The sequence below is a fragment of the Microcaecilia unicolor genome, chromosome 14 (genome assembly GCF_901765095.1).
Source record: "Microcaecilia unicolor chromosome 14, aMicUni1.1, whole genome shotgun sequence".
In the NCBI taxonomy this organism is placed as follows: domain Eukaryota; kingdom Metazoa; phylum Chordata; class Amphibia; order Gymnophiona; family Siphonopidae; genus Microcaecilia; species Microcaecilia unicolor.
Genome location: NC_044044.1, coordinates 49,636,401 through 49,650,735, shown reverse-complemented (window position 1 = coordinate 49,650,735; position 14,335 = coordinate 49,636,401). Strand labels below are relative to the sequence as shown.

At 46.4% G+C, this 14,335-nt stretch overlaps 1 protein-coding gene across 1 annotated transcript in view; it reads left to right on the top strand.

Annotated features, from left to right (window-relative positions):
* The window catches only part of LOC115457615 (sodium/potassium-transporting ATPase subunit alpha-2), a 116,106-nt gene extending 102,542 nt beyond the window's left edge, over positions 1–13,564 (top strand). The window contains exons 18-23 of the mRNA XM_030187105.1: positions 1,986–2,109; positions 4,762–4,907; positions 5,587–5,717; positions 6,059–6,160; positions 9,577–9,668; positions 13,073–13,564. Of these exons, the coding sequence (XP_030042965.1) occupies positions 1,986–2,109; positions 4,762–4,907; positions 5,587–5,717; positions 6,059–6,160; positions 9,577–9,668; positions 13,073–13,101 (624 nt within the window). The 3' untranslated portion in view covers positions 13,102–13,564. The remainder of the gene's footprint in view (positions 1–1,985; positions 2,110–4,761; positions 4,908–5,586; positions 5,718–6,058; positions 6,161–9,576; positions 9,669–13,072) is intronic.
* Positions 13,565–14,335: the final 771 nt, after the last annotated feature.

The following is a 14,335-nucleotide window of genomic DNA, read 5'->3' as shown; positions in this document are numbered from 1 at the left end:
TTGGTAGCTGTTTAGGTTATTCCGAAGCTTGGTGTTAACACCTAGGGTGGAGGGCCTGGGTGTTGGATTTAAAATAGAAACTTCTTTGCTTATTTACCCCGGATGGTTGAGAACCAAAGTGGAAGACAACCAAAAGTGATTCAACACTCAAGCTTCTATGTCTGGCAGCAGTAGAGATCGGTAAAGCTGGACAGATTGGATGGGCTAATTGGTCTTTACCTGTCCTGTTACTGTGTTATTCACATTTGGATGGGTGTGTTTATGCCATGGCTGGTGGATCATATTGCTTAACCTCTCTGTGTGTAAACCTCGCCTTTGGCTATATCTTGCTTCTTCTTCTTTGTCCAGCACTTTAGGGACACAACCTAGAGCCTAGAAATCATTTATCGTTTATTATTTTTGCTATACCGTTACTATGCGCAAAGCAAGTCAGAACGGTTTACAATGTACAAAATAAAATAAAACTATCTAAAAGAACGCCATAAAATTATAGGAAAGTAGACAAATACTCCATTCAAACAAGAAACATAAATCAATTCATTCGTTCAAAATAAAATCAAACAACACAGCCCAGAATATGTCACAAAATGTTCCTGATCGTTCCTTGCTGCAGGAATACTGCCAGACAAATAGATTACAAAAAAAATCAATAGGAGCCAAAAACTAATTGAAAAAAACGTGTTTTTAAAGTAGTGCGAAAAAGTGGATAGGATCTTTCTAATGCAATAGATTAGGGTAATGAATTCCACAGCGCTGGAGAAAGAAAGAAAAAAGCTGAGGCAATGTTGATTCCCTTCTAGCCCTAGAAGGAGGTGGAAGAACCAATCTATTATCAGTAAGGGATCATAGAGCGCGAGCTGATGTATAAGGAATAGTCAAAGCTGCCAGATAAGAAGGCATAGCAGTGTAGAGAGCAGGAGCGTAGCTACATGGGGCCACAGGGGCATGGGCCCCCTCAGATTATGCCCTGGCCCCCTCTACGTTTGACCCCGCCGCCACCCGCCCCCGCATCAGGTACCTTGTTTGCTGGCGGGGGTCCCTAATCCCCGCCGGCCGAAGAGTCTTCTTCAGCGCTGGTCGACTCCGGCACCTTTGTTGTGTGATCATCTGTTTCTGACGCCTTACGTCCTGCATGCATGGTGCAGGGTATAAGGTGTCAGAAACAGATGATCATACAACGAAGGCACCGGAGTCGACCGGCGCTGAAGAAGACTTCAGCTGGCAGGGATTGGGAACCCCCGCCAGCAAACAAGGTACCTGATGCGGCGGCGGGGCAGGGGGCGGGCGGCAGTGGGGGGGTCCAAAGTGGCGGGGGGCGGCAGCAGCTGTGCGGGGTTGCAGTGGCAGGGGGGTCCAAAGCGGCATGGGGGTCGGCGGCAGGGGGAGGCAGCTAAACAGTGCCCCTACACCTTGGGCTCTGGCCCCTCCTCCCGCCGAGATCTGGCTATGCGCCTGGTAGAGAGTATTGTGTACAGTCACAAAAGAGAAGGAATACAGTATACAAGAACAACTAAACAATCAAACAAAGCAAACACTGGGCCTTCAGGATTGAGAAAAATGTAGTTCTTTATTTATAATGGAGACCCGACACGGTCCGTGTTTCGGCGCACAAACGCCTGCATCAAGGGTCAAGGGACTCCTATAGGTCAGCAAGATAATAAGTTGACAAAGATGTGGAATGAACAATCCACATCTTTGTCAACTTATTATCTTGCTGACCTATAGGAGTCCCTTGACCCCTGATGCAGGCGTTTGTGCGCCGAAACACGGACCGTGTCGGGTCTCCATTATAAATAAAGAACTACATTTTTCTCAATCCTGAAGGCCCAGTGTTTGCTTTGTTTGGTTGTTTAGAGAGTATTGTGTGTCAGGATAAGAACCTGATAAGTACTGATGTGAGCGTATGATAAGGAGCACAAAGATTCTAAATCAACTAAATTCCTGATTTTCCTTCTTCCCCCCATCCTCAAAACCAATTCTTGCAGGTCCCTGCCATTTCTCTGGCATATGAAGCTGCGGAGAGTGACATTATGAAGCGACAGCCCCGGAACCCCAAGACAGACAAGCTGGTGAACGAACGCCTGATCAGCATGGCCTATGGCCAGATCGGTGAGCAGCCCCCACCCCCCAAAATTAACATCAGCAAGATCTTCTTAGTTCAAATAAAATAACGTAGCATATAAGAAAAAGGCCCAGTCCTTGAATCTTAGCATGTAAAAATCTGACGACCTCTGCGAATCAAAGAGTTCATTTCTCACTAGACTGCACTTGTTGAAGGAGAAAAATAGTGGACCATGGGGGAGGGGTGTATCAACTGCAGAAGAAACTTTTAAAATAGTCAACCAGCATAGCCAAAAAAATAAAGTTTAAAAAAATTGTATTTTTCATTTGCAACGAACTCAGCGATTTTTCCCTTGGAAACTCAATGAGTTTTGATTCTTGATTTGGCTTTCAGCACTTCAGTCTCACCCTGCTTTACTGGTGGTGTTATTTTCCCCTGTCCCTGAGCCCTTCTCTCTTATATACCCTCCATTGCATTTGTGGCTTGGAAATACCTTCCTGCTATGACTGCTCATGCTTCCCTTGATGCACACTGCTTCCTCCTCCTCCAACTCTGCTGCTTAAAATTTCTATACCATTTTCGGCATGCCGGATGCTCAAGTGTCAGTCTGGGTACAGTAATTAGCAAATCTGACGTTATTTTACTGACTTCAGTTTGAAATGGAGAGAGGGGAGAACCACTTGAATGTGCATTAAGGCCCTGATATTAAGACAGCGGGAGTCAGACCGGCTAACTCCCGCTGTCACCGGCGAACCAGGAAATTTAATGCTGAGGCTGTATCTAGCTACCAGCATTGAATTTCAGGGGGGGGGGGGGGGGGTTGGAGCTGCAAACCTAGCCAGTTAAGTCGATATTCATCAGCTGACCGGCTAGGTTCTAGCAGCCAAAGATAGACCTGCTATTTACGCGGGTCTATCTGGCTGCTCAACTTAAACCGGTTAGCCACTGAAAATCAGTGGTAACCGGCTATGTCATGTGACATAGCCAGTGACCGGGATATTCAGCGGGAGATAGCCGGTTATCTCCCTCTGAATGTCGGCAGATAGCCAGCTTGAGAGTATTTAACCAGCCAGGTGCTGTTCCTGGCCGGTTAAATACTTTTGAATCTCGGGCGGTATGTACTTAGTCACTGGAATATGCCATCTGAGAGTTGTTACACTCTGAGGGATATCGATGAGATGGTTTATGTTGACTGAAGTCATTGGTGGGGACAGTGGAGGGGATGGTCAGTGCTGACTGTAATCATCTGTGAGGTTGGTGGAGGGTTGAGAGTCTCACTGGTATTCAGAAGCACCCAGTCCAAGAAACCCTTTCCAGCAGCAGGAACTCAATCGGATCGAAACACATCAGAGCTTCTTGTGGCCTCCTTCATTTCTGGCTCCCTGCTTTGACTTTCCTTGGAGAAGGAAGCTGAAATACTGTGACTAGAGGCAACTGATCGACGGGGGTCATCTATGTGAAAGGTCAAAAACCACGCCTATTACATAAGTACATAAGTAATGCCACACTGGGAAAAGACCAAAGGTCCATCGAGCCCAGCATCCTGTCCATGACAGCGGCCAATCCAGGCCAAGGGCACCTGGCAAGCTTCCCATATGTACAAACATTCTATACATGTTATTCTTGGAATTGTGGATTTTTCCCAAGTCCATTTAGTAGTGGTTTATGGACTTGTCCTTTAGGAAACCGTCTAGCCCCTTTTTAAACTCTGCTAAGCTAACCGCTTTCACCACGTTCTCCGGCAACGAATTCCAGAGTTTAATTATGCGTTGGGTGAAGAAAAATTTTCTCCGATTTGTTTTAAATGTACTATTTACATGCCTATGTCCTTTTATAAAATAGATTCCTACAATAGTCCTAATACATAAATGTTGTAACATAGATTAATATCTGCTGTGAGGCAGGTGAACATGTGTGCATGCTCTCTACATGTATTCACATGGATTTTATAAAGTATGAACATTCAGCACAACTCCACCCCCATGCAATTTTAACACAACAATCTTCCATCTATAAAACATGCTTTACACACGGACAAAATTATTTACAAAGTTACTCCAAGCCGTCTAAATGTGCAAGAGGCTTAGGGCAGAGGGTCTTCTGAGAGGGCCCCAACCAGTTGGATTTTTAGGATATCCACAATGAATATGCATGAAACCAGTGCAGTAGCGAGGGCAGCTGACACCCGGGGCGGGTTGCCACCCCCCCCCCCCCCCCCCCCCGGTGCAGCACGGCACACCCTCCCCCCTCTGGAGCGCACCCCCCTAGAGCGCGTACTTACCTCGCAAAGCGGCGAGGGACGGGCGGTAGGGCTGATCCGCCCCGACTGCACATTGCTGGGAGCTGCGTCGGCTCCGCTGGTTCCCTGCTCTCTCTGCCCCGGAACAGGAAGTAACCTGTTCCGAGGCAGAGCAAGCAGCGGCGTGCACCCAGGGCGGACCGCCCCACCACCCCCCCCCCTTCCTACGCCACTGCATGAAACATATTTGTGTTAAATTTATACTATGCATATTCAATTGGATATCCTAAATCCTGAGCAACTGTGGAGTTGCTGAGGAGAGGTTTGGGAACCACTGGACTAGGGCATTTACATGAAGTTGGGTTAGATCATGGATGTCCTCTGTAATACTTCATCTCGCCCTCCCCCCAACCTGATTCCCTTTTCCTTTGTTAATTCTGTGTCTGTCTTCCTCCTCCAGGGATGATTCAGGCTCTGGGAGGTTTTTTCACCTACTTTGTAATCCTGGCAGAAAATGGCTTCTTGCCTTCGCGATTGCTGGGCATCCGTCTAGACTGGGATGATCGGTCCCGCAATGACTTGGAAGACAGTTATGGGCAAGAATGGGTGAGTCCCAGACAGTTTCCTGGTAAGAAAGAGAAAAGGAACTGAGACAAGTCACCATCAAAATTTTCCTTCAACATTAGCATTGGTTCGGTAGAGAAATCGCTCCCCCTGAAGGGGCTGAATCCATTTCCCCTGAACCTGTTTTCTGGGTTAATGAGATGAAGGGCAACGATGAATCTTCCAACACCGCATAACTTATAAAAAGTCCTTTATTTGTAGATATACAAAGTACAGGGTCTTGACTTGATTAAACTCATCACAGGGGCTTGACTTGATTAGACTCGACACAATGCCGGTTTTGGCATATCCGCCACATCAGGAGTCTTGTGAATCTATGCCCAATGAGTAGAGAGAGGAGTGGAGTCAAAAGGTCTTCCAATGCACAAATTCAGAAGCACAATACTGAAAATGACCAGCACGTAGCATAACTCTAAAGAGAGTCGCTTTAGAGTTACGCTGCGCACTGGTTATTTTCTGTTGTGTTCTGTAGAAGGTTTTGGTTCCTCCACATTGTGTGGTTTTGACTCTTTTTCTGGGTTAAAGAAAGCATGCACACACACATGTACAGAGGGCGGAGAGAGTTCCATGAGCCATTCTCCACATGATTTCACCCTTTCTTAAATATACTGAGACACAATGCAGAGGTTGAGCATCGATGTCATATGACCTGTCTTTGCAGACTTACGAGCAGCGCAAGGTGGTGGAGTTCACATGTCACACGGCCTTCTTTGCAAGCATTGTGGTGGTTCAGTGGGCCGATCTGATCATCTGCAAGACCCGGAGGAACTCTGTCTTCCAGCAAGGAATGAAGTATGTTCTCGGAATGCATGACGGACTGGGGGGAAGCTGATTCTTTGGTAACAGCTCTGCACTGCTGGGTGCTTGGGTTGTACCAGATGGCCCCAAGATTATGGGGCATGACTGAGTTCCATTGTGTGAATGGGGCAATACCAGACCTGATTCAGCTTGTCTTTGCCATTCTGAGGGTAACTAGTAATGGGTGGGTTATATTGCATCTTGAAGTGAGGCCACTGCTAAAGTAGTGATCACAGTGGGAGGAATGGCAAATACCATTCTTAAAGCAACTTGCCATGACAACTCTGCAAGGAGACTAAAAGTGATGCCTGCTTTATGATTGCACTTTCTCTCAGGAACAAGATTCTAATCTTTGGCCTTCTGGAAGAAACCGCACTGGCTGCCTTCCTCTCGTACTGCCCTGGCATGGATGTGGCACTCCGAATGTACCCCCTCAAGTAAGTACGGAAGATCGTTTTCAAAGGTGTTTTGCAGGCAAAGCAGTGCTTTAAGTGGAGAAGTGATCTTTTTACAAAAATTAGCCACCCAATATGCGGATCACTTTATACATAGACAGCCTATATATGCATAATTTCACCTGCTGTTTAACGCAGGTCAGCGGAATAGGGTGAGCCACTGGGGCCATGGTCCAACCCAGCATCAGCAACCAAAGAACTTTGAGGAAGGGCTGGAGATTGGTTTGTTTGGCCTCTCCAACCTCAAAGTGTTCCGCCACCTCGGGTATGAAGAGGTGTTCCCGAAGGCAGTTTTGGGTAGGAAATTTCACTTATGTTCACAGTTTTGAAAATTCAAATATATGCACATAATTTAACCCAGAAAAGACCAGTCCCATGAGTACTTTTCAAAGATGATGTATACACGTACTTTTGTTATGAAACACTGGCAGAATCTACACAAAGAAGAACACACGCAAAGCTTTTAGCTATAATAACCCACTATATCTGCAAGAGTCTAAGCGGGGAACAAGCCATATACAAAGTATAAAAGGACAATACAATAAAAAATATTTATTTACTCAACAAACTATAAAAATTACTGTAACAATAAAACATACAGCGGTTTAGATTTGTATAGTACAAAATAATATCATCCATCAAGGGAACCAAAGGCCTAAAAGAATAAATGAGTTTTTAAAGCTTTTTTAAACTGATCCATATTCTGTATTAAACGAATTTCAATGAGCAGCGCATTCCATAATTTCGGACCTTTGACGTAAAAAATAGATCTACATTCATTCTTCCAAATAAACCTGATGAAATAAAAGCACATCAAGTCGCTGTTTCTATACAGTTCTCTCCTAATCAGCAATGTTGAGGTTTCTGCATGGACTCAGGGCTATGTGTAAGAAAGACCAGACCAGGAATACCTTCCACTGATGACAGCATAGAGGTTCCTCACTGCACGCTCAGAGGGTAATTATGGAACTGTGGCCCCAATGCTCAAATGTCACCATTAAATACTGTGGTTGAACTTACTGATTTTGAAATATTGATCGATCCTCAAAGGAAATCGGATGCATAAGATGTACGGAAATTCTGCAAGTAAGCATCCGTGTTCTTCGTATGCCCAGGAAAAAAAAGGTGTGCATCCAGTGATGTCACATTGGAGTTTCCTTTTTTCTTTTGCTCTACAACAACTTTTAATACTACTCTTATGTGCGGGACACACACACACACAAAATACATGCACATGGCATATGTCACACACGTGCAGATACTGTTAAAAAATGTAAGCAGAAATTGTGGAAGCAGACTGCTGCATCGAGAAGTCATCCTCATTCAACGACAGCTCCAGACCTGCCGGAAAATTTTGAACATTTAAGGTAGTCGCTCTTCTCTGTGCAGTACTTGGAAATGTCTGTGCATCGGACGGAATGCTCATTGTAATACTAATGAGCTCGTTGAAATACATTTGCATAGGATTATTAGTAGCTGCTGCGGCGAACAGTAAAAGCGATGCAGAAATCCTTTGTGCATTGGACACTGAATAATGTGCATGCTAGACTGGCTACAACCAGTCTCAGTCAAACATTGCGACCATGGTAAGCTTTGAACATCGGTGTCTACTTTAAGGCTTCTTTTATAAAAAAACATAGGTGGCTTCTTTATGAAATGCACACCTTCATTGTTTACATCAGTCCTATAGCTAATATAAATGAACGCATCTAAATTTTGCAAGAATCCGCCCAATATTCAAAAGTATTTAACCGGCCAGGAATGGCACCTGGCCAATTAAATGCCCTCAATCCGGCTATCTCCCACTGAATATCCCAGTTAGCAGCTGTGTCCATTTTGTAAGTTTTTATGGCAGCCACCTAGTTAGTAGGCGGGTTAGAAATCTTTAAAATAAATAAATAAAATAGCCAGTTACCGCTGATTTTCAGCGACTGACTGGTTAAGCTTAGCGGCCAGATAGACCCACGTAAATAGCAGGTCTATCTTTGGCCACTAGAGCCTAGCCGGTCAGCTGATGAATATCGGCTTAACCCAGCTATGTTTGAGGCACCAAAAAAACCCACGGAAATTCAATGCTGGTGGCCGCATATGGCCCCGGCATTGAATTTCTGGTTTTGCCAGAGATAGCAAGAGTTAGCCTGTCTAACTCCTGCTGTCTCAATATCGGGGCCAATGCATTTAAATCATTGTATTGTATAATCCATGTGCATACTTGCTCACACTGCTCATGCTTACACTGTGCAAGGGGAGTCCAAACTCTTCCCATGTGCACGCCCACAATAAAAATACATGCCATGCAAACACACATATTTATATGCTGGTTGGCATTTTATAAAAAGTCATTTTCTCTTCAATCTGTTCAAAATTCTGCTGCACAACTAATATTCCGCAAGTGTCGTTATGCTCATATTAGCCCTCTCCTCGAGTCACTTCACTGGCTTCCTATCCGTTTCCGCATACAGTTCAAACTCCTCTTATTGACCTATAAGTGCATTCACTCTGCAGCTCCTCAGTACCTCTCCACTCTCATCTCTCCCTACATTCCTCCCCGGGAACTCCGTTCACTGGGTAAATCTCTCTTATCTGCACCCTTCTCCTCCACCGCTAACTCCAGACTCCATTCCTTTTATCTTGCTGCACCATATGCCTGGAATAGACTTCCTGAGCCGGTATGTCAAGCTCCATCTCTGACCGTCTTTAAATCTAAGCTAAAAGCCCACCTTTTTGATGCTGCTTTTAACTCCTAACCCTTATTCACTTGTTCAGAACCCTTATTTTATCATCCTCACTTTAATATTCCCTTATCTCTTGTTTGTCCTGTTTGTCTGTCCTAATTAGATTGTAAGCTCTGTCGAGCAGGGATTGTCTCTTCATGTTCAAATGTACAACGCTGCGTACGTCTAGTAGCGCTTTAGAAATGATAAGTAGTAGTAGTAAATAACCATGCAGCGTTTGCATGTAACACCTGGTGCTCCTCTCACACAATGTCAGTGTGTTGCAGATGTAGTCCTACCTCTCTGCATCCAAAAGGTATAGCTAAAGAATCCAATTCAGAATTGCTCGGATTCATTTTCAATTTCTGAGGAGCTGCCCAGGATTTTGCTGCACACACAATCCACTCTTCCCACCCTCCTGCTGATTTTTCACTACTTAAAACAGTTTGGTGGCAAAACCCTTTGGCATATGTTCACTGCCTGGCACTGCCTAGAGTTTGGCGTAGAGCTGACCATTAACTTGCTTAGGAGGAGGAACTGATGGGCAGCCATCCTCATTCAATCTCTCCTCCGACTCCGCAGGTGGGGGGTGGGGGGAGTATTGAGATGTTGTCAAGAGTCTGCTATCGATGGGGGCGTCATCTGTACATCTTTTCTTCCATCCACCCTTCCCCCAACCCACAGGGTCACGTGGTGGTTCTGTGCCTTCCCCTACAGCCTTTTGATCTTTGTGTATGATGAAGTCCGCAAGCTGATCCTGCGTCGTGATCCAGGAGGTGAGAGAAATCAGATAGAGCCAGTTCTGGTTTTCCATTCAGGGGTGTACACTCTTTAGCAACTGTTGCATCACAGAGGTCTGCCAGCTGATTCAGATCAACACAGTTCTAGATTTGGCAGAGCCAAAGCAGGAATTGAGGGTGCTGTGGGCAGATCTTCAGCCTTTCCCAACCCCACCCCTAATTTCCAAGCCCCTTTATCACACAAACATCCTATAAAAATGCAATGATATAGGCGCGTTAACGTCATGGAGATCCCTGGTAGGGGGGGCAGGTAGGATGGCTGAAAGAGAAATTGACTCAAGGGGAATTTTATTCTGAGAGGGCTCTTGGTCCTGAGGGTCCTGCAGGATATGTGCTGCAGTGGTCTGACCTTGGATGACGATTTGGGTGTTGGAGGTGATGGCTAGGGCGATCGGATTGGGGTTATGTTCAGAATGGGGGGGAGGCATGTCTTAGAGGGATTGAGGTTGCAGGGAGACTGACTGTAAGAGGATCAAGAGCTTTTCTCATTGTTTGCCCCAGGGCTGGCTTTGTCTCTCGGTGGCCCTGGCGGTCTCATTCAGTCATGGGTGAATTAGGTGCTTTAAAAAGTGAAATTAATCAGACTTTTGACAAGTTTATTCTAGGAGTGACTTTTGAACATAGTTCTATAAAATGCACACAAACATTTCTACCCAAATGCACTCCTGAATTTATTTGTTGTATTTGTATCCCACATTTTCCCACCTATTTGCAGGCTCAATGATTACAATGAAGGCGTATTTCCACATATGTGTGCATAGAGGCACATAACTGCCAAAATTCTGCCTAAGCACTATTCTGTAGATTTATGCACATATCTTACATACAGTGCATTTTACAGATAGGTGTGCACATAGGTGGGGTCTGGGCGGGGCTCACACACATGTAACTTACAGAATGCTCTGCCCAGTCAATATTCAGCCTGTGGGAGGCAGGCCGGCTAAATCCTGTGGTCAGCATTGATCCCAGATATTAACACATACCATGTAAAATGAGTTTATCTTGTTGGGCAGACTGGATGGACCGTACAGGTCTTTATCTGCCATCATTTACTATGTTACTATATTCAATGCCAGGCTGTTTCTGGTGACCAGCCTTGAATCTCCAGTTTGTTTTTAATCTTAACCAGCCAAGTTAATTTTCAGCGCTAGCCAGGATAGTTAAGTTTATAGCATTCAACTAAGGGCCTGTTATTCGGGTGGCCCGATTTGGTCACCAAACTTAGGGGCCCTTTTACAGAGCGGTGGTAAGCCCAACATGGCCGCTGGCAGTAGTCCTGACCTGATCACATGCCATTTCCAGGGGAAAAAGAAAACCCCAGGAAATGACTAGCACGGCGGTAATCGGGCATCGCCCGGTTAGTGCCACAGCCCTTATTCCAACTTCAATGGGTGGTGGTAAGTGCTCCCTGCCGCATGGCCACGTGGTGAGAGCCCCCGCCACCAGCGCAGGGCCCTTCCCCCCCCCCCAAACCCGCAGCTTAGTAAAAGAACCCCTTAGCCGGCAATGTGCTGAATATTCACAGCTAGCCGGTTATACTGCGCAATATAGCCAGTTAGCCGCTATCCCCCAGATTTTATACAGTGTGCCTAGCGTTCTGCGCCAAAGTGCAAGCATATTCTATAACAGCACGCATAACTTAATTGATTTAACAAGCCAATCAGCAGTGTTAACAGCACTTAACAGGCAAACAATGAGCACTAAATGGCAATAATTAGAATTTACGCACAGAACTCCCTAAGCGTATTCTGTAACGCACCGCACTTAAATTTTAATGTGTTCAGGCAAAAAGAGACATGGTTATAGGTGGGGAAATGGGCATTTTATGAGCGTTCCAAAATTTACACGCACGGTTATAGAATATGACTCTCTGTGCCTAAATCTACACGTTGGGAGTTACGCCACATTAAATGGAGGCAGGCACTTTTAGGCGCTAGGTTATCAACTAAGCGTATTCTATACACCGTGCCTAAATCTAAGAGCTGCTTATAGAATATGCTTAGGCAGAAATGATTTTCTGCAAAGATTTTTCAGGCGCCATATATAGAAGCTAGTCCTATGCACTAAGCAGTCATTTTCAGCGGAGATAACCAGCTATCTCGTGCTGAATATTAGTCCTTAGTCAGTTAAGTGCTATTTATCCAGCCAGGAGCTGTTCCTGGCTATATCAGCCGGTACATTTCATGCATACCTCTGACATTTACACCCCACTCTATGGCATATGTTTCACCTGTTAGACTAGTATTCTGTAAAGGAAAGAGCCCCTGCTACCCTACGAGACACACTTTCCCAGGTTGTTTCCACTGAGTCTCCCACACAGACAGGGACGGCCCGACCATTAGGCCACCTGAGGCACTCTTCAGGAGAGGCATCTCCCCCTTTGCTGTGTTTTGTCTCGTCATGTTCCAGACCCGGCAGCGGCAGCGATTCCCATACACCGCCCTGCCGCTGGCACCCACCTCTTCCCTTTACTGTGGCTGCCTCTCTGATGTAACTTCCAGTTTCATCAGAGGCTCAGGCAGCCGCAGTAAAGGGAAGAGGCGGATGCCGGTGGAAGGGCAGCATATGGGAATCGCTGTCACTGCCGGGTTTGGAAAGTGATGAGGTAAACACCACGAACGGGATGGAGGTAGGAAGGGAGGCAGCATCTTGGCCCGGAAGGGGGATGCATCTCGGCATGGGGTGGGGAGCATATTTCTACAGGGGGAGCAGCATCTCAGCCTGGGGGGGAGTGGCCTAGTGGTTAGGGTGGTGGACTTTGGTCCTGAGGAACTGAGTTCGATTCCCGGCACAAGCAGCTCCTTGTGACTCTGGGCAAGTCACTTAACCCTCCATTGCCTGCCGCATAGTGCCTGCCATGAGTGGGAGGGGTACAAATGTAACAAAAAAAAAAAGTGATGAGGTAAACACCACGAACGGGCTGGAGGTAGGAAGGGAGGCAGCATCTTGTCCCGGAAGGGGGAGGCATCTCGGCATGGGGTGGGGAGCATATTTCTACAGGGGGAGCAGCATCTCAGCCTGGGGGGGGAGTGGCATGTTAGCTCCACCTCAGGCGGCATCTTGCCTTGGGCCGGCCCTGGGCCCGAGTCTGCAAATGAAAGAAAGGGGAAATGCGCCATTATGTCACACTGGAAGTGAACACTTGTCTGTTCCAGTCTTCCTGGCTTTCTCTTGATAAATTTGACTTCAGGGGAAGCAGAATGCTTGCAAATTTGGGCATATGGGATTTAAGCAAATTTTTTTCAACCTTAAAAAATAAAGAATATTGGGAATCCCTGCTGGCTCCACTCTGCTTCCCATGATCTCTGGCAGTGTCTGGTTTGCAGCGCAAGTTGCTTATTATCTCTCTCTCTCTCTTTTTTTTTTTAATCCCTTGGCAGGTTGGGTTGAAAAAGAGACTTATTATTAATGTGAGAACCCGGAGGACACTGCTCGGAGTTGGACTAATGACGCTGCTCGCTGGCTGCACCTACCTTGGAAATTCCTTCCAAGTGTAACATCAAACTGTCAGCGATCTCCTCAAGAGATGGAGGGAAAATATGTTTAAAATCTCCAGTTTTGTGCATACTTCCACGTAGGGTCACCTACCTGGAATAATCATGCAGGAAGGGTCCTTCCTTATAAAGAGACACACACAAACACATATATATATACATTTACATACATACATACACACACACACACTCACACACGACAATATATGCATACATACAAGAGGTGGGAGCACCCGGGGCCCTGTTTTTTAAATAATATATACCCACAAAACAGAGGAGCAATGACTTTTACGTTTAGAAGCAAGCTGAAAATGTAGAGTATATTTTTAACCAGGTTTCAAATAAAGTATGAGACTTTTATCTCATAATTCAAATCTACTCCTTCTGCGTGTTTTACAGTTCTTTGTGTCCTGTATCACTGGGGTTAGCCTGTAGGGCTGTGACAATTCTTTAACTGGTCCCATACAGGGACTAACAGCCTGTAAGGAATCCAGTTTTCTCCGTGACTTTACGGCTACCAGAACCCTGCATTAGGGGCTGATCTGTAGCCAGTTTTGAAACGCAGGTTTATGAAGTCACAGATGGTGGATTAAGTAAAGGATGTTTCCCAAAGGAGAGTTACCCAGAAATGGTATCTCGCACTTGTAAACAGATTAAGGAGTAATCTGGAAACTGGAAATGGGTGGTAGGGACAAAAGTCAATGTGTCCAGCCAGTGCCGTAGCGAGGGCGGCTGACACCCGGGGCGGGTCGCCGCTGCGCACCCCCCCCCCCCCGGGTGCAGCACGGCGCCCCCCCTCAGCGCGCACCCCCCCCCTCCGGAGAGCACCCTCCCCCCCCCCGGAGCACATTCTTAATTGATTTAGAAGCGAGGGGTGGGCGGCAGGGCCAATCCGCCCCTGAGTCCACGTTGCTGGGAGCTGCGTCGGCTCCGTTGGTTCCTTGCTCTCTCTGCCCCGGAACAGGAAGTAACCTGTTCTGGGGCAGAGGGAGCAAGGAACCAACAGAGCCAACACCCCCCCCCCCAGCGGCGTGCACCCGGGGTGGAACCCCCCACCGCCTCCCCCCTTCCTACGCAGGCTGATGGTGTGAGAAGAACTTCTGGCAGGTGACTGACGTGGCACAATAAAGATGGCTCATATCAGACCTG